This window comes from Centruroides sculpturatus, unplaced genomic scaffold, assembly GCF_000671375.1.
Source record: "Centruroides sculpturatus isolate CEXI.00-Female unplaced genomic scaffold, Cexi_2.0 scaffold1122, whole genome shotgun sequence".
Lineage (NCBI taxonomy): Eukaryota > Metazoa > Arthropoda > Arachnida > Scorpiones > Buthidae > Centruroides > Centruroides sculpturatus.
Genome location: NW_019385279.1, coordinates 169271 through 192126, shown reverse-complemented (window position 1 = coordinate 192126; position 22856 = coordinate 169271). Strand labels below are relative to the sequence as shown.

At 30.9% G+C, this 22856-nt stretch overlaps 2 protein-coding genes across 2 annotated transcripts in view; one reads left to right on the top strand and one right to left on the bottom strand.

Annotated features, from left to right (window-relative positions):
- LOC111637110 (cathepsin L-like) overlaps window positions 1-18293 on the top strand; it is a 31236-nt gene extending 12943 nt beyond the window's left edge. Inside the window, exons 6-13 of the mRNA XM_023382531.1 lie at window positions 3426-3571; window positions 3642-3738; window positions 4888-4968; window positions 8300-8419; window positions 16151-16215; window positions 16287-16380; window positions 17723-17796; window positions 18083-18293. Coding sequence (XP_023238299.1) covers window positions 3426-3571; window positions 3642-3738; window positions 4888-4968; window positions 8300-8419; window positions 16151-16215; window positions 16287-16380; window positions 17723-17796; window positions 18083-18157 — 752 coding nt within the window. The 3' untranslated portion in view covers window positions 18158-18293. The remainder of the gene's footprint in view (window positions 1-3425; window positions 3572-3641; window positions 3739-4887; window positions 4969-8299; window positions 8420-16150; window positions 16216-16286; window positions 16381-17722; window positions 17797-18082) is intronic.
- Window positions 18294-19160: 867 nt separating this feature from the next.
- On the bottom strand, window positions 19161-21173 carry LOC111637111. The gene is made up of 5 exons (XM_023382532.1): window positions 21015-21173; window positions 20596-20930; window positions 20457-20525; window positions 20085-20174; window positions 19161-20014 (listed from the first exon to the last, which is right to left on the bottom strand). The coding sequence occupies exons 1-5, from the start codon at window positions 21139-21141 to the stop codon at window positions 19901-19903; spliced, it is 735 nt and encodes a 244-aa protein (XP_023238300.1). The 5' UTR covers window positions 21142-21173; the 3' UTR covers window positions 19161-19900.
- Between the last annotated feature and the right edge of the window lie 1683 nt (window positions 21174-22856).

Here is a 22856-nt window from a genome sequence, read left to right as displayed (position 1 = left end):
TAGGTTATATATTCCCAACAACTGCCATTCACTCCTATAATGCTTCATAATACTGTTGCACATATCTATCCTAATATTTATGTTATGTATATCTCAATCAATCCCCTTAATTGTGCAATGGAAAGATAACTGCTTAGAAAGCAACTAAGAAACTCAACCTTATTAACCAGCAAAAAACTATTTTATAATTGACATGTAAAAGACCATCTTCTGATTTACAAAAATTCTATCCAATGTTGTAAATTTAATGGTTAAGAACCTAAGAAAGTAGAATGAGTTTTGGGAATGCTGAACATTTCAAATTGATACAAAAATGAAATACAATGAAAGAAAATAAATAAATAATAAACATAATAAGTTACAAAATATATGTCACCTACAAGGGCAAAGAGAAAAGTAAGTTACAGGATGTCTGTCTCAAGCCAAGCCCTCCAAACAGTCAATAGTGAGTTGTCTTTACAGCTAATGGATTCACCTTGAAATGCTTATTTATATATTTCCAAGACTTTTTGTATGCCAAGTGAGATGCTTGTTCCTGACTGTCTTTATGATCTTGACCTGTTTACGTTGAATATTAACTAAATCATCCAGTGCTTAAGCTGACAGCACCATGTTAGGTAGAGTTATTATATACTAAAATATTGTGAGATTAGCCGAGGATACTAACCAAGAGTACGACTTACATGACTCAGAATCGCGAGATTCTATCTCTAATCTTTTTCTAGGAGGGCTGTAAATGAAGTTGGAAAAATCTGGACTGTGAAGTCTAGATATACGTCAGGATCCCTTGACACCAGTTAATCAGTTATTTTACACATGGATTAACACGTGTTATCCTTAAACTCAGGATTCGGAGGAACTAAGGAAACTTGAATGAAAATAAATATCTAATAAGAACCAAACCATTTTATAAAATGACTCAAAGTATTTAATAAATCAAATAATAAAATATACAAGGAATGAATCTAATCTAAATCTAAATCTAACTTAATCTATCTTATTTCTAACCTAACGCAGAGAGTTTACATCGATCTATCAGAGACTATATTACCTTCACTGTATTTTTCGTATCTGTTTCTGTACGAGGATCTTCTTTCTTTATTTATATTCTTCTCCTCTCCATGGGAGGGTCTTTGGTCTTTCTCCTTTGACAATCTTGTCGTATATTTATACTTCAATTAATCGATCTGGCATGGCCTTGTCGGTCTTGTATGACGATCACTTGTATCATATTCTCTTTGTATGGCAATACCTCTTCCTATTGGACTGCCTCTTAACGTATTTCAGGATCTTCGTATGGCAAACTTTGTTTGACGGACTGCTTCTGTTGTATGGCTAGTTCTCTTCTTCAGTATGGCAAACCTTCCTTTGACGGACTGCCTTTATCATATGTCGGGGACTTCGTGTGGCAATACCTCGTTTCAATGGACTGCCTTGAAAGGCGGGTAAATGGCCCTTTTATTTGGTCTTCCGTAACTTGTGCAAAAAAACTTGACTCATCCTGAGTTAGCCTGGGAAAGGAAATCAACTTCCTTTCAAAAATTCTGATGTTTCCTCCAGTTTTAGATAAAATCTTGTTGAAGTTGAAAATATTATTTTCTGTTATTTTAATTCTTTCCTCCAAATTATTATTTTAATTAATATGATCCTTCCCAGAACCTTCAGATCTCACAATATTATATTTATGTTCCTTCAAGTGTATTCTGAAAGATCTTGAAGTAGCACCAATATATATTTAGTTATGAGATGTTCTTTGGTTACTAATGGGAATAATAGAATATACTGTGACAGTGGTCTGCAACATTTTTCTACTTGCGGCACACCCATGACTCAACACGGCACACCAAAATCAAAATGTTATTATCCTAAAATACATATGAAATGATACTATTAATAGAATTACATAATGCTACTAACCTATTATCATTATTATTATTATTATTATTATTATTAAACAGACATCAACACCTGTGAACAAATTAATTTTACATTTAATTTCTTAGAATACATAAGAATGCATGGCTTATGATAAAGAATAAACAAGCATCATCTTATTTCATCAGTGCTGCGGCAGAGAATGAAATACAAGTATAAGAACACAGCAACTGTGATAAAAATATATAAATAAAACTTGAAATTAATAGAATATGTAAAAGTTTACGTTACACCTTTCATCTTGTGACGGCACACTGGTTGCGGAACACTGTACTATGGGGACACTCAAGGGGTTGGGATGGTCTTTTTCATTACAGAGTATTTTGTAAATGGTGGGAGATCTTTGGTAAACAGTTCTCTTATCAGTGGCTTTTACTATCTCTAAATATGTTATGCAGTGGTTGGAAGTATTCAGTTATGGTGTAAAGGTTCTTAGAGGGATCTCTCATATCCTGCTGTTTAGAAGAATGAAAGTCATCAATGAGGGACTGAGGGACTGAGTACAAAAGATCTCCCACCTTTTACAAAATACTATGTAATGATAAAAATCTGGATCTCTTGATTGCCCCTGAAGTATATACTCCATTATATACTATAAGTATATATAGTAATACCCTGAACTTACGCGATAGGTGGGACCAAGCGATAACCGCGTAAGTCGAATTCGTGTAAGTCGGGGTATAATTTTGCATATAAATACATACAAATAACACAAAATAAATTGTAGCTATATGTCGAACACGTCCGAACATGTAAGCCGAACAATAGTGTGGGGAGAAATGAGTAATTAAGAGTTGCGTGGCGCTCAAACAAAAGACGAATCGACGAGATTTGAAAATCGCATAACTCCGGAATCGCGTAAGTCGGGGTATTACTGTACTCCATTCCCATTATCAATTAAAGAACATTCTGTGACTTACCTGCACACCTATCCACCCATATCTGCATTATGTAATTTACAACATAAGATGCATTTATATATTAATTAATAAGCATGGACATAAACAGGTAGTTGAGGTATGTATATGCCATTAAATATACACATTTACACTTGAAGATAAAAGCCTATATATACACACACAAGCAAAACAGTCTGTAACTGATACTACATACAACATGACTACTGTACACACATGCACATAAATGCATTCCATATTATGCATATACAGATGTAAACATACAGTAAAAGACACAGCAGACACATGACCTAAAGACCTGAATGTCTTAAGAAATACTAGAATTTCTATACATATCTCTGAAGAGTTTAGTTGCATTAAATGTTAAAAAGCTTACTGAAATTACTACATACTACGTAAAACCAATTAATAAAATAACATAGCAAACACGTGAAAGATGCTTTAAAAGTTATGGAGTTGTAAATATGACTGTCTGGTGCATTATTTATTATTTATGTAGTTTAAATTTTGAGTAAGTAAATACAAAATTTTATTATATTTTAACATTAAAATAATGAATTTCTGTCATTTCAGAGAATGAATTTCGTAAGTACTTAGGATTTCGTCCAGATTTAGCCCGTGCCGATTCCGTTCCTCCTTCTGCCGAGATCCCCTCTTTTGACATCCCGAAATCTTTCGACTGGAGACATTACAATGTCGTTACTGAAGTGAAAAATCAGGTTAATGTTCTTTAATTATAAATAATTTAAATATTTATAGAAGTTTTTGATTACAAAAAAAAAATTGTAGCAACAATGTGGTTCGTGTTGGGCCTTTTCCACTACTGGAAACATAGAAGGTCAGTGGGCTCTTAAGAAGAAGAAGTTGCTCTCTCTTTCAGAACAAGGTAATTGTTAATATGTTTTATTTTCCCATAAATGGACAACTATAACAAGAATTAAGAATGGAATTATTTCAAAATATGAATAATTAACAATAAAGTAAGTCATAGAAATCATTGATTAGCAAGAATTAGATCTGTTTTCAGATTCATATGTCTCATTGTTGGATTGAACATCCATTTTAAAAGTAATGAATGTAAATTTGGTTTTAAAGGATGGGCGGATGGCAGAGTCATTGGCCTATATTTGACGGACCCAGGATCAGTTCTGGGAAGTGAAACCATCTGGTCATCCCCATTGTGGGCCTGGCCGAACTGTCAAATAATATGATTAAAAGGGCATTTTTACAAGGAGAGTTTGAGGTTTTCCTCAGGGATTTCAATAGTACTGTTTGTGTTGAGCTTTGATATGAACTTCATTGAGCAAAGGAAGAAAGTGTGGTTTTCAAATGTTTTTAAGGAAATTGAAGTTAAAATATCCCTAGCCACTTAAGAGTAAGTTTTCCAGAACTTTCATCAAAGACCACATCATTTGGTGTTGATGTGCGTTACTCGTGTTTGTGAGATCACTAGTTCATGTCTCAATGAGTGAACTTATCTGTTTTGAAGTTAATACACATTTTTAATAAAAAACTAGTAGAAAAATGTATAAAGCTATGTAATTCACAATCATTTTATGTAAAAATTGCATTGATTCAAACTCATTGAGACTCGATTTGGCAATTCCGCAAATACAAATAAGTCACACTTCCACCAAACCTCATGATTTTTGATGAAAAGTCTTGCAAAATTTACTCATAACATACTTGGAATTTCTTTAAATTTGATTTTCTTGAGAACATTTGAGAAGTATGCTTTAAATAATAAAGGTTCATACCAAGGCGTATCCACATAAGTGGTGTTATTGAAATCTGCAATAACTGTATGATAACCCTTATTGTTAGTGCCCTCAGGGAGGTAGGAAGAAGTAATGGATTAAAATAAGGAATACTTTTTTAACATTTCAAACTAAATTCCAATTATCTATTTTTATTATTTTAAACAAAAATAGGAATTAAAGAACAGAATACAAATTCATATCTACATTGTAATAGATATTGCTCTGTTAAGAAACTCTAAAAAATTGTGACAATTTTATTAATATTAATATTTCAGAGTTAGTGGACTGTGATAAAGTAGATCAAGGCTGTGAAGGTGGTCTTCCAAGCAATGCCTATAAAGAAATAATTCGTCTAGGTAAATTTTACTTATTCTTACTACATTTTTATGACCGTATTAAATTATATTTATTACTATACTATATACTAAATTATATCAAATCTTATATTACTACTATAATAATTGATTACTTAATACAGTAGAGTGTCGTTTATCCAAAAGTTGGTTATCCGAAAGAATTCCAGTTGGCAAATTTAAATTTTCGCTAGTGCTGTGGCGCTACAATCTTTGGCTATATCTTGGGCTACTCCAATATTTTTTTGGTTGGTGTGTGTGTTTTAGCTGGCAGCACTGGCACTTTTGTCTGGTGTTTTTCTGAGGACTGTGTGTCATGCTGAATCGAACATTTTTGATACTAGATTAACTTCTAAAGTATAATTTTTTTTGTTTTTATATTTTTCAATATATTTATTTTGTTTGTAAAAAATAAAGAAATCGTTTTTAACGATACAATAGCCACAATTATTATTTTAAAAAGTTTATGTTACGCTTAACATTGACGAAAATTCAACATGAAGTGACACGCAACGGAGAAAAATTTCAACATGGGATAGGTTAATATGTTTTCTCATAATCGGTTATCCGAAAAACAAGTTATCCGAACAACCCCAGTCCCCAATTGATTCGGATAAACGACGCTCTACTGTACTTAACTTCAAGTTCTTGGAACAAATTAAATTTGAAGTCGAAACTCTGAATTGCTTGAAGTCTGAACCACTTTTTTCAATTAGAAATAATGGAAAGTGAATTAATGTGTTTCCAGACTCTAAATAATACCGATTTTAATAAACATAAAACAGCAAATATGCACAATTTTTAAGGTAAAAATAATAGAATTAAATGCCCTAAATAATAAATTAAAACATGAAAACAAAAAATATATGAATACTGTATAATGAAGTAAAAATTGGTCACACACAGTTGATGTTGACATCTTACGTTGATCCACCATATGTGTACCACTTTTATGTTTCATAAATTCCTTTCTCATCTCAATTGTCCTTATCAGAACTTTCACTTTAAACTTGGTTGCTTTTAAATATGCTCCTTGGATGCCATTGTTAATAAATAAAGGTTATATTTGGTTGAATATAAAATTTTTCCTGTTTTTAACAACTGTCATTACTTAACAAACATGTGTGATTTAATTATAACAATTGTCAAATTTTATTGCTAATGTGAGATTGTGTTCTTTGTTTAGAACAATGGTTCCCAATTAGTGGTAGGCGTACCCCTGGGGGTATGTGAAATTGCCTGAAGGGGTACGCGTGGCAATCTAAAATCGGTCAATTTAAAATTTAAATGCACGAGATGAAGCAATCAAAAAAAAAAATAATGAGTGGACCATCAAAAATTCGGCAATTTACAACATGATGTGGAATGCACAAATTCGTTTATTTCTAACTAAAAATATTCTTGAAATTTTATCAAAAAAATGCATTTGTGACAATACCTAAATAAAATTCTTGCGCAAGAAACAAAAATTGTACAGTTACCATTATTATCATGTCAGCGAAGCGGCAATAAAATATTTGCTATCATTTTGCACAACATACCTCTGCAAGAGCGGATTTTCGGCCATGACAAACATGAAAACTAAACATCGTCACCAACTTCAACTCGAAGATGACTCGAGACTGAAGCTGACCAAAAAGCAACCAGATTTTACAAAGTTGTACAAAGGAAATCGTGCACATTTGTCACATAAAAATTAAATAACCTTATGTTATTTTCATTATTATTAGAATTGTATTTTAAAGGTGATAAATGTAAGAAAATATTTATTTTATTTATCACTAGCCGACTACCCCCAGCTTCACCCGCATTATATCGAATTTTCTCGTGGGAGTAAGATATTTTCTCACAGTAAAATGTAGCCTATGTCCATCTCCAACATATAAGCTATCTCTGTGCCAAATTTTATTAAAACCTGTTCGGCGGTTTAGACGTGAAAAGGTAATAGACAGACAGACAGAATTACCTTCGAATTTATAATAATAGTATGGATTAATATGAATTTCTGCTATAAGAGGTATGCGAGTTTGAGCTCTTTCTTGAAGTGGTACGCAGGAAAAACTAATTGGGAACCACTGGTTTAGAAGCTTATTTTAAAGTTTATACTTCACATTTTGTTTGAATAAAATCAAGTTGAAATGTCTTCATTTAAAAAACATATTAGGAATATTATGCTTTGAGTTTTTGAAAGGATACAATGCCATATAAACAATAAAACAATTTGTAATGGGTATAGAAAGATGTTTCTGAACTTTCAAATTCAGTTTAAGAAATTCCAATTGGAAAATTTTGAATTAAAGGATACAAAACATGGGGTTCCAAAAGATGATGAAGAAAAACTGTAAGAAGAAATTGTTAAAAATCAACAAATAACACACAATGTATATAGCCAAACTTCAAAAATAAAGTGAAAAAAGCACTAAAAACATATGAGCATAATGCAAGAAAGAGAGAGAGAAAGACAATTTAGATGCATGTCAGATTGTATTCATGTTTTTCATGGTGTTTTCTTCTACTATTGCTTTTGTTTCGAATTTTCAAGTATTGTTTGAACTCCAAAGCAAATTCTTGTAGAATTTAGTGTTACAACTTTGAAACATTCAAAGTTAGAATTGTTTGAAGTATGAGGTACAACTGTGTAGTAAATTGAAACTTTTCTGCTAAGAATTACACATACAAATTTGTTTTAGTGTTAATTTGTGTTGTGTTGTATTTTTGTGAGGATTATATTCACACTAGAATCAATTGAAAAATAGTTTCTTTTGTACATTTTCTCATTTATGATAATTTGGAATTTTTATGAAAAAGATATGAATGGGATTTGACTGTACTTTTATTTTTTAGAATGAATGTAACAGAACTTAGAATTCAATGTCATTTACTCTTGAAGATTTATATAACAAGCTTGCAAGAATCTGAAAGATTCATTTTAATATAATTTATTCTTGGATGAATGATCCTAAAAACATGCAACCAATTGAGACATATTTTATAAATTTTGAATTTATATGACTAAAAATATCAATTATTATTGATTTTAGTGAAGTCAGAATGTTTTTTTTAAGTTTCTTGTTGATATTTTATATATTTAAATCATAATTAAATGCTACGAATTCACTTTCATAATATACAATTATAATTAATTTTTTATTTTCATAATCAAACTTACTTTAATGACATTTTGTATTATTCAGTATATTAGAAAATACATGGTTAAGTCATTAATCAGTAGAGGACATTTGGCAGAAAGTACTCAACTGTTGAGTCTGCTGAATGAAGCTGTTGTGATTCATAGTTGAAGTAATTGTTTCATGTTACAATTTATTTATATTAGGAGGACTGGAGACTGAGAAGGAATATCCTTATGAAGCAGATGATGAAAAGTGCCATTTTAAGAAGTCTGAAGCTCGAGTATACATTAATGGTTCTGTTTCCATTTCTCAGAATGAAACAAGTAAGTAAAATTTTTATAAATGATGAATTTGAAATATTTGTAGACATGATTTTATACAACATGTTTCAAGTATAAAACTGAGACTGAGTTGTACCAATAATATCTTTTATTTGAGTTGAAATTTTTCTATATAATCTAGATAAATTCTTTTTCATATGTAAAGTCTTCTCTTCCATCTTTTGCTGTAATGCTACAGTTAGTTGTTAGTGCTCATATAAGCAAACCTTGTGTATCAACTGCTTTACAGAAGTTTAGAATACGTTTTACTTCTAAATTATCATGTGTGAACATTATACAAAATATATATTTATTAGTTTTATCAACTGTATCACTAAAATTATACAGGGTGCATAGTAATGTCCTTATACATTCACATTACTGATGAATGTAGATAGCTACAGTTGTGAATGTGTTGTATCCACAGGTTTCCAGAATGTGTTTTTGACTTATGCCACTAAAGGCCATTATGTTACTGCTAGTTGTTAGCATAGTCCAGTAATTTTTAGTTTTCCATTGGTAACATGCCGTAAACAGTTCAAGTAAATATGTCAGTCAACCACTGCATAATAATAGCCAGATAGTTCTTTATAAATGGCTTGAAGCTGTACACGATGTACTCAGAAACACAATGTATCGAGATTGTTCTTGTATTCAATCATATCTAGTTAACCGTTTCCAAATGATGAAAATTTAAGAAGACACAAATAATTGTAAGTGTCAAGATTCCTATAATTAAGCACTTCTGGTAGTCATAGGTTTTGTTTTTAATTAAGTATTCAAGTGTAGCTGGGTATTCCAAAAGTGACCATTCTGTTATGCCATTATTCCATGATTTTATAATACTAATTAGTGAAAATGAATGTCCATCTGAAAATAAATTAGAAAATACAAGCTTGTAGAAGAAAATTCTGAAAATTTTGCATTAGATTTGATTCCATGATAGGCTGTGAATATTTTGGACTAATTTATGAATTAAATGGCAATTTATAAATATTTTCTGATAAACAATAGATTATAAAAGCCAATCATCATCTAAAATAAAAAAAAAGGATTTAAGTTTTCTTATTTTACTTAAAATTTTTATCGGTTTGAAAAGATATTTTCCATCCATGCATATGGCACATTTTTTTAATATTTACATTAGAGAAAATTTAAACTTGCATAAAAATGATTGAAAATACTTTCCTTATGATTTAAAATATAAAACTTTTTATCTATTACTAACAAAGTGGGCATTTAAATGAATTTTTATTAGTCATTTCAAAATCACTTATATTTTCTAGTTCCTCAGTTCCCTAGTTCTTCTAACACCTTAATGGCAGTTCAACAGTGGTGCTACAGCACAGGAAAATACATGAATCTTCTCTGGAAACTTGTGGATAGTTATAGTAAATGACTGTGCTACAGGACTGCTTACTAGCAGTGAAAGTTGGAAAAATGTCAATTGAAAAGTTGTGGAGCATGACCGATTTAGTACGGAAGGACACCCTGCATATATGAATAGAATTTCTTGCTTTCTGTTCATGCCAATGTGCCTGTCGAGCACAAATGTGTATTTTTTACATGTTTGTTCATATGTTGTCATTCATTTTATATATTTATTTATAATATGTGCACTTTTATTTTCCTATTCTTTATGTTGCATTTCTTAGTATCTATCATACATTGTGTGTTACTCACACGTCAGTATATTAGGACTTTACTGTACACCCTTATAAATTATTCAAAACTTGATAAGTACTTTATGTTTTTATTCAGAGTTTCTTCAGATTATATTTCACATAAAGATCAAACATAAAATTTGAAGTGGCAATATTTTAAATTATACATTATACATTTACATCATTAAAGCCAAACCATAGTTCTTCTAGACTCTCATTGTGGCTCTCATATCAGTCTCCTATATTTAAAGTTGATCCCTATCCATAATATATATATAAACTTGGATTTCTCATTTCCTGATCTTTTGCTTGTCCCAGGATTTTGGGAAAAAAGTAAACTGTTTCCTTTGATTCTGGGAAATCAGGATAGAATTAATAATTTTTAAGATATCTTGAAATCAAATGATATAATTATTTTTCATTTTTTAAAGTAATTTAGTACATTCTGCACTTTCCAAAATCATATTAATAATGCTGTATAAGATATATGTTAAAAATTACCTTTGAATTACATAGAAATTTTCACAAATAGAAAAAGATTATTAAAATTTTCTGGAAACTGCATACAACAACAACAACAATAACAAAAAAAAAATGCTTTGACTTGAGTTGAAAATTTAAAAAAAATAAGCTTAGATCAAACTTCTAACTTAATAGGTAATTTTCATTTTTTAAATAAAACATATAAAAATTTAAAATAATATTTTGTATTAAGATTTTAAAAAGCAAAGATGGTCAATACTCACATCAGTCAGTCTGATTCTTATCTTAGTAATGAAAACGCCCGCTACCGAGAATGCCCTTTCCGATTTAGTTGATGTGAGTGGAATTGTGTTTAATGCATTTAAGAGAAGACAGATGTTATGTGTTTTTTCACCTGTAGCCTGGAAGATTTCTAGTTTGTTTTCGAGATTGAAGTACTTCTTTTGCTCTCTAGTATTCTTGATTTGTCTATCTCGGCTGCTTTAATAGAAACAGCTTATAGCACAATAATTTGGCAGTTTGTTTGTCTTTAATAATCAGGTTTATGAAGAAAAACTTCATACTTGCATACTTTGTACTCATTTTGTAAAGTACTATATTTATTTTTGTGCCTTTTACGACGATTACCAACACGAACTGTGTGCCAGAATTAGCCGTTACCTAACGGGTACTTTATGCGGATTCACGTTAATGTGCCAGGCCTGGACTTTAAGCATGCACCGAATTAAATAATTGCAAAGTTAGTAAAAAATTATCCAATATTTAATAATTCTAATAATGACTATGTACAAAATTTAGTAACAATTTAGTAACAACAATTTATTCAAAGAAAATCAACAATAAGAATCAACCCGACAAAACTCAAAATCTATTCGGTAGCTTAAATCTATTCCCCTTTGAAATTCAACAAAAAATTCAAAGACTCAACTTATGTACAACAATTTTTATGAACTAAGGTCCTAACCGTCACCTCAATATACTAGGAAGCTTTTTCCTCAACGCTCAAGACTTTCTAATCTTTGATCCACAAATTCAATAACTTCTAATTGCCTTGGAACACCTTTATCCAATTGGACACCTCTTGTCATTCACTGCTATGAAGCTCACCATGCTCGTTGCTAACAAAAGCTCACCTCAGTCATCTTCACTTGAGGTATGGGATTTATACTATGAGGTTATGTCACAATTCTGACTGAGTCCTCTCCCCTCATTTACATACTTATTGTTAACAGTAAACTTTTCCTTTTTGCCTGGCAGCCTATTTCCCGACAATACTCGCTAACCTTTTACATTATTCTTTTTGACAATTTTTGGGATTTTTGTTTTTTTGTTAAGGTTTAGCAAGTTCCTAATTTGTGCTGGTGGGATCTCCCCCCTCTTCTCGGTGCGGATTTACTTTTTTCCGCTCAGGAGTGCAAGTGTGCACGAGTTTTTTTTCTACGGCGCTTTTTCTCCTTGGTGAGTTGGTTTTTCTTTCTTCTGTTTTAAGTTTTTAAGGTGAGTGGTGAAGAAACCTTCATCCTAACAAAACAAAAGCCCCAAACAAAAATAGAATAAAAAGCAAAATAAAAAGTAACTAAAAATAATGCTCAGACTTGGTTCCTTACAGTTTGTATCTTGCAGGATTTTCTGGGATGAGAAGAATTTCTTGGGTTAAAAAAACAACCAGGATTCAGTTTGAGAAACTCTAATATAAACATAATGATTACACTGAAATTCTGGTAATTTTAGAGTACAATTGAATTTAATGAGAATTTTCAGTTACATTGTTGCTTCAATCTACCTGATATATAATTAGTTTTTTTTTACTGGTGATGTCGAATAGACAGTGGTTGCTACTCCCTATACAGCAATGAAGCAAAAGACCCAGTAAAATGAATAAAAAAATGCAATTAAACAAAAATAAAATAATAAAACAATTAAGCACTTCTTTTACAAACAGCCTTAAACTTTACATTTAATTAACTAAATTTATCTTTGATTTTGCTGGTGGCTTTCTGGTAGCAGTAAAAAAAGATTTAATAGTAATGTCAAAACTACAATATGGAGAGTATAAACATAAACAATGCAGCTATTTGTATAAATAGCATGTAGAGTATAAACATGTAGTATTTCTTTTATTGACAGAGGGAATGCAAAGGTAAATAAATATATTGGAATGGGAGTACTGTTAAAATATTTGAAAGTATATATCCAATCAAAATATTCAATGTGTTTTTAGAAATTAGGCAAATCTAGGTGAACATATGCAAATTCTGGGCATTCTGTAAATGAAAGGTTAGAAAGTTTAAGTAATAAAACAAAAATTTCTATGATTTACTTAATTTAATTCATTTACAATATTATAATTGATACATGGCAGATCTAAGCACTCTGGACTAATGTCTGATAACTTTATTTATCTTGGATTAGCAGTAAAACTTCTTAATGAACAAATAACACAGCCAAACTTTAAAAATAAAGTGAAGAAAGCACTGAAAACATATGAACATAATTGTGACTGGAGGGTCGGCTCCTCTTTGATGCGTTGTCAGGACTGACACCACTGTGTCTTTGTTGATACCGGAGCCACGGCAGTGAGTTTAGTTTGGGTTAAAAAGTAGGTCATGTGAGCGGCCATGTGAGTAAATGAACGGGTTCCAGATGGAGACTGAGAGACAGCCTGATGGAAGTAAAGCACTCAGACACTAAAGTTAACAACTAAATAACTGTTTAATTTCAACAAAAAGGAGTACATGATACAATATACAATATATATCGGGTTCCATCGACTTAATCTATCTATCTAGTGGTTGTGAGAGAGAGAATTTACAATTGTTCATGATTTGGGAAATACCTGCGTTGATAACGATGCTTCTTGATTTGGATTCCGTGATGACTCGGAGGTCTAGGATCTTGAGGTTGTCCGGATTTGATCATTCGGGACAGGTCTGGATCAAGAAAGTTCTGGATCGATCCGGGAAAATTGTTGTTCTAGGCACAGTTGAGGATAATGTGAAAATCTGATAGAGTACGATTGGCACTGACGCAGGAAAATTTTGATGACTTTAATCCTAGAGGGACTGGTGATAACTTCTTGTCTTGGGCAGAATTATGTGGCGATGCCCTGACTGCCCGTTTGGTATTATATTATTAAAATGGTGAAGTTGGGACAGCAGGTCAAGGTCGCATGAAAGCATCTTTAGCAATGCTGAGAACTTAAAAGAAGATATACTCCCAGGTGTAAAAGTTGATAGATAGTTGACAAAGTTGATGTTATGACATTAAATTGTTTATGTTGAAGTCCAGATTCTCACATAATGAAAGAAAAACAGCAAGAGACAACTTTGTTACACAACAGATTGTATTCATGTTTCTCACTGTGTTTTCTTCCAGTATGGCTGTAGTTCAAGCAGTAAATGTTTGTGCTACAGGACAAGATTGCTTACTAGCAGTGAAACTTGGAAGTGATTTGATTCCACTGCACTCATCTAAAATTAGTCTGGTGTTGATTCATAGCTACATTTGTTCCTGGAATAGCTTTTTTTAATAAGCTAATCCAGTCGCTGTGTCTTATTTATGTTACACTGGTAGTTTTAGAACATTTGCAAACAAATTGCTATTAAAATTTGAAAATAACAAACATCCACACCAGATTAAGGATGCCGATAATGCCGTTCATAAGGTTTAAACCTACCTACTGACACACTGAAAACAATACTTTTATTGGTTTGCATTAATAGTAATTTTACTTACTGTGTGATGGCATATAAATATATAGTGTGGAAGACATTCATAAAAACAAATTTAGTACTGAATTTACCACTGTGGCAGTTTTAGCACTACAAGCAATGAAAAGGCAGTCTCCTTTAGCATAACAACTTATATTGCAGTCAATTTCTGAGTTTAAAAATCATCTATCACCTATAATGATAATCACTTTTCTAGAATAGGCATTTTTTGTAAATCATTTTATGAAAACAACAGCAATATTGTAGTTGCATTCAAAAATTATGCTGTTGTAAGAATTTATGCTGAGAACTATTGATTCTACAAGTTGTCAGGAGAATAATCACTCAATTTAAAGAAACTGGATGTCTGTGCGTCTAAAGCATAAACCTCTTTTTTTTTACAAGTTGTTGAAGATGTCATCACAGCTATTTCTGTACAGTCAAATAATGTAAACAGTTTGATAAAATTACCAGGACTATAATTGTAAAATGAATACAGTTTAAGACTATAGAATAATGAGTCTTTCGATGTCCTTTCTCACACCTTGAGAAAATAACAGTCTTATGGTGGAGTCAATCTTTTATTAGAGGCTGCTCATCTGCCTCACTATCCAAAACATTAAAGGACTTTCTTCTGGTGATGGCATAAAAAAAAAATAATAATAATATTTGATAAAATTGCCAGACTCCACTGTAAGACATCTTTTCCTGAGGTGTGAGAAAGGACATCAAAAGATTCGTTATTCTATAGTCTTAAACTATATTAATGTAAACAGTGTTTATGCAGTATCATGGCAGTTGGATGTATCTTACAGCAAAATGTGTTTGTAATGAGAAAGTTGGTGCATTGTTATCGATATAAGATCAGAGGTGGAGAATTCTCATGTTTTCTTATTGATTCCACTGCACTCTAGTGTGGATTCATAGCTACATTTGTTCCTGGTGTATTCTTCTTTGAATCAGCTAGTCCAATTGGGCTGTGACAACCAGTGATAGAGAGAAGTTCGATAGTTTTCTTATATCCGAACTGAAACAGTGACAATGCCTTGAATCAACCACCTATGTGCAAGACGAAGCACTCTACTTATTGGATACTGCATACAGCAATTTTTGTGACATCTCACCAATAACAGAATGATTAGTTGTGTATCTTGTTCTCCAGATCTTAATTCATGTGGTTTTTGGATGTGAGGGTACTTAAAATGTGCAGTTTATTGAAGACATGTTGCAAATTTGACTGTATCACACTGCATGTAAGAAATATCACATAGAATCAATTACAATTGGCTGTTGAACACACTATTCGTAGCATACAGGTTTTACACTTTAAGAATGGAGACCACATGCATTGTTTAGATCTCTTTATAGCATCAAAATGTCACCATTCCAAATTTGATTGTACTCAGACTGCCAAAAATCCTCTAGTAAATGTTGAATAGAGAATATTTTTAAATATGATCAACAGGTCATTGTAATTAAAAGTATTCCCTATCATATATGATATATAATATTTTTTAATATATTGAAAGATATGGTTAGGGTTTCAATGAAATTGGTTTGGCCTTATTATATGCCTTTCCTACATTATATTGTATTCATATTTCGCTTCTAGCTTACCAATAGCCATTGAATTTTTAATTTAATAATTTTAGAATATTGCTTCTAAACTACTATTTTGACCAGACTGATCTTTGACGGTTCAAAATAGTCAATATTGGCCCTGTCGAGAATTTTCTCAGAATTAATGAATAGAATAGACCCAAGACTAATTTTAAATAATGCATAGTTACCGAATGCTGATTTGTTTATAAGCTCATAAATCAACATGTTTTTTTATCCTATTTTCATGAAATAATTTTAAAATATTTTAATTCCAGAAATGGCAATTTGGTTAGTAAAGCATGGTCCAATATCAATTGGAATTAATGCAAATGCAATGCAGGTAATTTTATACTGTAACTGTTATTTATTTTTTAATTTGACAAAGTAAAGTTTAACAAATTTAATTTTCAGTTTTATTACGGAGGAATTTCACATCCTTGGAAGTTTTTATGCAGTCCAGATAACTTAGATCATGGAGTTTTGATCGTAGGTTATGGTGTTCATAGTAAGTAGAAAATATTCTAAATGAATTTTCTAGATATAACGTAAGAAACAGGGCTGTGGAGTCGCATAAAAATCTACCCAACTCAGACTTTTCCTTACCATCCTACTCCGATTCTGACTCCGACCAGGGGCGAATTGTTACTGAAAGAGACCTGGAAATTCTGATGTCATCACGTGACCTCAGAATGAAAGATTCAATAAATAGAGTTCTAATAAAGATAGAGTGTAGAAACTGTTCTGAGATATTGCTTAATATCTCAGAACAGAAAATAAAGAAATTAAACAAATTAGACGCCAATACACACACGTGCGTGCGAATTTTTTCCCTTTATTGACTTTTTTGAGGGTTTCGGGAGGTCTCAAACATGTAGATTTCAAAAGAAAACTTGGAGGGTCAAATTACACACGATTCCAATACTTTTCCATTTTATATACATAACAAGTTGGTAAGTAAAAAGGAATTGGAGTCGGCAGATTTTTTGACGACTCCGACTAAAACAACAAAACTCCACAACTCCGACTCCACAGCCCTGGTAAGAAAGCAAAAATTTTGTAAAATTTCTTGATGTGGATAGTAAACAGTAGTTTGAATATTTAAATTTTCAAATAAAAAATTTATTAAATATAAACAAATGGAAGTTTATAATTAAATCTGTTGTTTTTCTTTAATTTCTGCACATTTTAACTGTTGAGATCAGTAATGATGTGTTGAAATGCACAACATTTAATATAGACTATTCACTATAATTACAGTTTGGATAAAAACTGCAATAAACTGAAGCAATTTAATGCAATAGTTACGTGACTTCCAATGCAATAACTACTTTAGTAATTAGATGAAAATTTTAATTATATTACTTTAGAAATAAGACTCAGAATAAAACAGAAAAGCTGCAGCTAATGTATATAGGATATGCATATTGTCATATTATAGTATTTGCATCAGTAGTTTAAAACTTAACCTGAAGGCTTTTTTAAAATATTCATGCCCTTTTGGCTCTAAAAAAGTAATTTTTTTACCATACTTTTAAGTTCAGTCAGGTACACAATGAGGCTTTTAGGTGGTGAGAGATGGTGACCCAGCATATCCAGGACACTACCATAAAAAGGTCCTGTAGAGTTGCTTGTTTGGATTTGATCTTGGGTTTCCCAGAGTGATAGGCTATTTCCTAAATTATCTCAGCCATCTAACAATGGTTAACAATGAATACTTTAAAATTGCCCTTATATAATTTTATAATTTATATTGATTGTATGATGTTACATTAATTGTTTTGCCTCATGATTTTCTAGCATTAACTACATTATCTTAGACAATAATTTTAAATTATTATTTTTTGCAGCTTATCCATTGTTTAAAACTACATTACCATTTTGGATAATTAAGAACAGTTGGGGAGCAGATTGGGGTGAACAAGTGAGTAATTTTATATTTACTTCATCAGATATCAAAAGAATTTTATTCTGTTCTTCCAATTCAGTTTAACTATTCTACACATGTGCACTAAGCAGAGTTCATCTGGAAGGGAACAGAATGGAATCTGTGAGTGTGTTAGTCTTAGCCCTCTTGGGATTGATTCTCCCCACTTACAGATTACAATGCACTCACACTCACTCACTGTACACTCTCACTATTGATGAAACAAGGCACATTCTCTGGGTGATATATCAACAATACCAATTCATTTATTTTTCTATTTCAGGGATATTATCGAGTATATCGAGGAGACGGAACTTGCGGATTAAACAAAATGGCTACATCGTCTATTGTTGATTGAGATATCACTCAACTTTAGAGAAATTTTAATTACTACTTAAATATTTTTTAATATATAATAATTAGGTATATTTTGTATAAAATTTAAATAATTAATTTGTTTCTATTACTAATGACTTTGAATGTTTTATAATTTATGTAAATTAACACTTAATTTTTAATTGATAATTTTTTATGGTATTATTTGTATACAATGATTTAACACAATTAAAAAAAATAAACAAATTTTTATTGCTAATGTATTTGTGGTAATTTTTTGATACACAATCAACATATGGTGGATCCAGAATCATGTAAAGATAACCTGATACACATTTCCATAATCAGTTGCCTTTAGCAGGCTCAACTGAGGCTAATTAAACTACCTAATGCTTTAGAGGACTTTTTAAATCCATCGTGAATTCAGTCAAACCTGCAATTGTTAGCCAGACTGGCTGCCCATTGTAGTCTAGTCTAGTCTAGTGCCCAATCTTGTGTAGTCATCATAGCTTAGGCTTACAAATTTTATCATTATTGTGCACAAATAAATTTCAAAAGTCTGGTTACTACAATAGAGAAAATCATATTATATAACCAAACATATTTGCATATAATTATACTTAAAATATTAGTGAGGTTGCGACTGAAGTTTTCATCTGTAAAACGTGAACATTGAACGTTACAAGATGGCACTCAACGTTCGATGTTTACGTTTTACAGATCAAAACTTTGACCACAACCTCTCTATTAATTCTTATAATTTGCATAACACTTGTATATACAAGTGTTATGCAAATTACAGAATTGAATGAATATGAATTTTACAGAATTGAATGAATTGAATTTACAGAATTGAGAAATTTACAGAAATTTACAGAATTGAATGAATATGAATTAGAACATGACTTGTGCTTGTAGTTTTATGTAATTATTTGATTACTTATGAGTATTTATGAATTTTAATGGACTAAGTTGGTAACACATAAACATTGAAACTGTGTGGCAGAATGAAAGGTAAGGCATCTATCTCTCTTTACATCCTGTCAGAGAATAATAATGAGTTTCAAAACAACTATGTTTAGGTGTTATCTTTACTCCATGATTATCCTTTCCCTATCAATGTATATTATGCAAAGAGTTAAATACAATTGAAATGCAACAATCCATCATATATAGTAACTTATTTATTTAACAGAATGTATATCACTGCCATTGAATGATATTTATTCTCATTAAAGCACCATGTTTGCTCATAGCAGTGATTACAAATTTTTCGCAACTTTGTGCTTCTTTTCTAATTGAATACCCTGAAGAATTTTTACTATAAAAAAATTTTTCTAATATTACTAAAGAATAATAAATATAATGAAATGACACAGAGAGACATCAGCATTAAACATTCATGTTTCTTACAAAAGGATTAATAAAATTAGAAGTGAAACGACAATAATTTTCATCATGTTTCACTTAATTCTTTATTCTATAAATCATGGAGAACTAGCCTATGCAACTATCACTAATTACAACATTCTGTAGCAATTTATGTTCATTAAACTGTTCAAGAAAACAATTTGTGGTAATTGAAGAAATGGATATACTCGTAATTGCATGGATATTTGTATTTACATTGTTTCTTAATTGATTCAGCAGGATAAAAATGTAGTTATTTGACTTATAATACAAAACTTTCATCTTCTCTGAAAACAAACATAATTTGCGTGATTCTCTGTCACAAATTATGAAACTCTCCAATTCCTCAATGGATTCAATACGATTTAGTGATATTCATACTTAAAATTTCTTTACAATATTTTCGTTTGTAAGAAACTTCTCTGGATTTCAAGAGGCCAGAAAATACAGTATACAACGTGTTTGCAATCTGAAATTACAGGAAAATATTTAAAAATTTTAAAATAAATTATCTCAGGTAAGTTAGAATGAATGATTACCCTTATAGGAAATCTTTTTGTAACATAGAAGAATCCTCCAATAGAAAGACGTAACGAAATTTTACCGAATCTTTTCATGAAATCTAGAAACTTGAAAAGTGTTCATTAATTAGTTATAACGAGTATTTTTCAACCATTTTCTAATAGTGTCATCTTGGTAACTTTCTCTTAGGGCACCCTACTTTATATCAATGCAGAGTTATTGTGCTTTTTGTTATTTTAGAAATACACGTATGAATGTTATGGCACTACTGAGCATTATTTTTTGCAACCCTGAAGTGCCATTGGGGTACAATAGTTTGCTGTGGCAACCTGGCTGAAAAGCACTGAGTTACAACATGAAACAAGAAATAGAAATGGAAAGCTACTTACGTATAACTTCCGTTCAAGTGACAAACTTACTGCTGCAAATCTTCTTATATCTTGGAATGAATTATGCATCTAGTCAAAGGAAAAAACTATTAAAGTTCTGTTAATTAAAATTTATAGATATTAAATTTATCAGACCTACCGTAAAAGTAAACGAACACAATATAAGCCCATATAAAATACATAAAATGGTGCATAATACAGTAGCCATAGCTACAACAAGTCTCAGTACAGCATTGATGCTTATGAAGAGATACATATAGTAGAAAAAACTGGTTCCAAATGTAATAATAACATAGTACATTAAAAATGAATAATTTATTTTAGTGTTTATTTGTTCAACGACTTCCCATAATGCAGCATGCCGATTTATTATACTCCACAGTTTAGCTTCTAGATTACAATTATTCAATTTTACTAAATATAAATCTTTCGATAAATTCAAAAATCCTTTCTTTAACATCACAAAGAAGAGTTCTGCAATAAAAATAACATTAAAACTGATTCCAAAAAGTAAAATCACCTGAAATCCAGCTTCTACACTGCAAAATAGAGCTTCACCATTGAACTGTTGTTGTTTTTCCAAATTCGGAAAGATATACAAAACATTTATTAACTGAAACAGCACATTTATCATTGAAAATATGGCAAAAAGTCTCACGAACAAGAAATTCGCAAAGGCTTGCATTTGTTGAATTTTACGTTGTTTAAATAACAGCGCATTTAAGTTTATTGTCGGTTCAAACTTGTTATGTCTGAAGAAAGTGAAAGTAGAAGCAAGAACAAACGAAAGAGAGAAATCAGCGAGTTTGAATACATTTTTACCAGTTTTAAAAACTTGATACCAATTCTTGCAAATTGCAACATCTCTTGTATGTGGAATCAAATTCATCATCTGCAATATGAAATGTTTCCATAAATTAAGTTCAATAAAACGAATATACGTAGTTTTCATCCAATTGTACATAAAGTTTGCATCAGTATTTTCTTGGCATTTGCAACATGCAAATAATTCGAGTCCAAAAGTCAATGCACAATCCAACCACGGTTTCAAGAAGCATTTCAAGCAATTTATTGGTATATATGAGTCAGCCATTGATATTTGAAACTTAAAATTGGATAATATGCAATATACTGAAGCAAGAATAAATCAAATTCAATCAGCAAGAATAAATTTTACACAGACAACAACGAAGGTATCACCATAGAGAAACAAATGTATATGTTGAATGTTACGTGATCATTCTGAAGCAGATCGATCGAATCGATAATACGAATTACAAATTAATTTCAGCACATTAAAACTAATCATCAAAATAAAAATTAAATACTTTTGAACAGCAATATTAATATTTTAATGAGGTTACTGTATAATCTATTTTAATTTATTATAATATTTATTATTATACAATCACTTATACATTATTGACAGACATGGATTACATAATACGTGCAACCCATTTATGCAATAATAAATCATACAAGATTATATAAAATTATTCATTCAGAATATAAAATTATTACAGCTAAAATAATATTAAAATTAAATAGGAAAAAATCAAATTTTGCTATTTTTCCTAAGTGAAATCGGTAAGACACCTGAATTTTATAAAATGTCAGAATAACGAAGATACAAGGAAAATTCTGTAAAAGGCCCCCGACAGAAAGGATTAAGTATAGCTATTGTTATCAGTGACCATTGTTGGAGGTTATTTTGTATGTACTTTGTTTATTGTTCCTGAAAAAATGGCTGCCATTAAGAGTAACAGGTTCAACTGTAATGATATTTTAATTTAAAAATAATGGAAGTAACGTAGAGAAAAACTGTTTTAAAGACGAGAATACGCAATTGACAAACAAAAAATTGATTATTTTCTGCAAAAAATAATGGATTTTTTAAAAAAGAATTTCCATTCCATCCCTGAATGATCGATTTTCATCAGTGAAAGTAATCGGTATTTTTTTTTTAGGAATTAGAAATCTTATTCATCGTTCAGTTTGAAAACTGCTCTAATAAAATAACGTCTCAAATAATGTACTGTATGTATTAATTAACATTACTACACGAAAAGTGTTATGGCAAAGTATCTTCGTATAAATTTACAAAGTACAGTAGAGCGTCGTTTATCCGAAAGAATTCCAGTTGGCAAATTTAAATTTTCGCTAGTGCTGTGGCGCTGCAGTCTTTGGCTATATCTTGGGCTACTCCAATATTTTTTTTGTTGATGTGCGTGTTTTAGCTGGTAGCACTGGCACTTTTGTGTGGTGTTTTTTCGAGGACTGTGTGTCATGCTGAATAGAACGTTTTTGATACTTGATTAACTTCTAAAGCAGAGCCGTAACTAGCCATTTCTGTGCCCTGTGCAAAAATTTGCATTTAGGCCCCTTAATTTATTTGGTTTT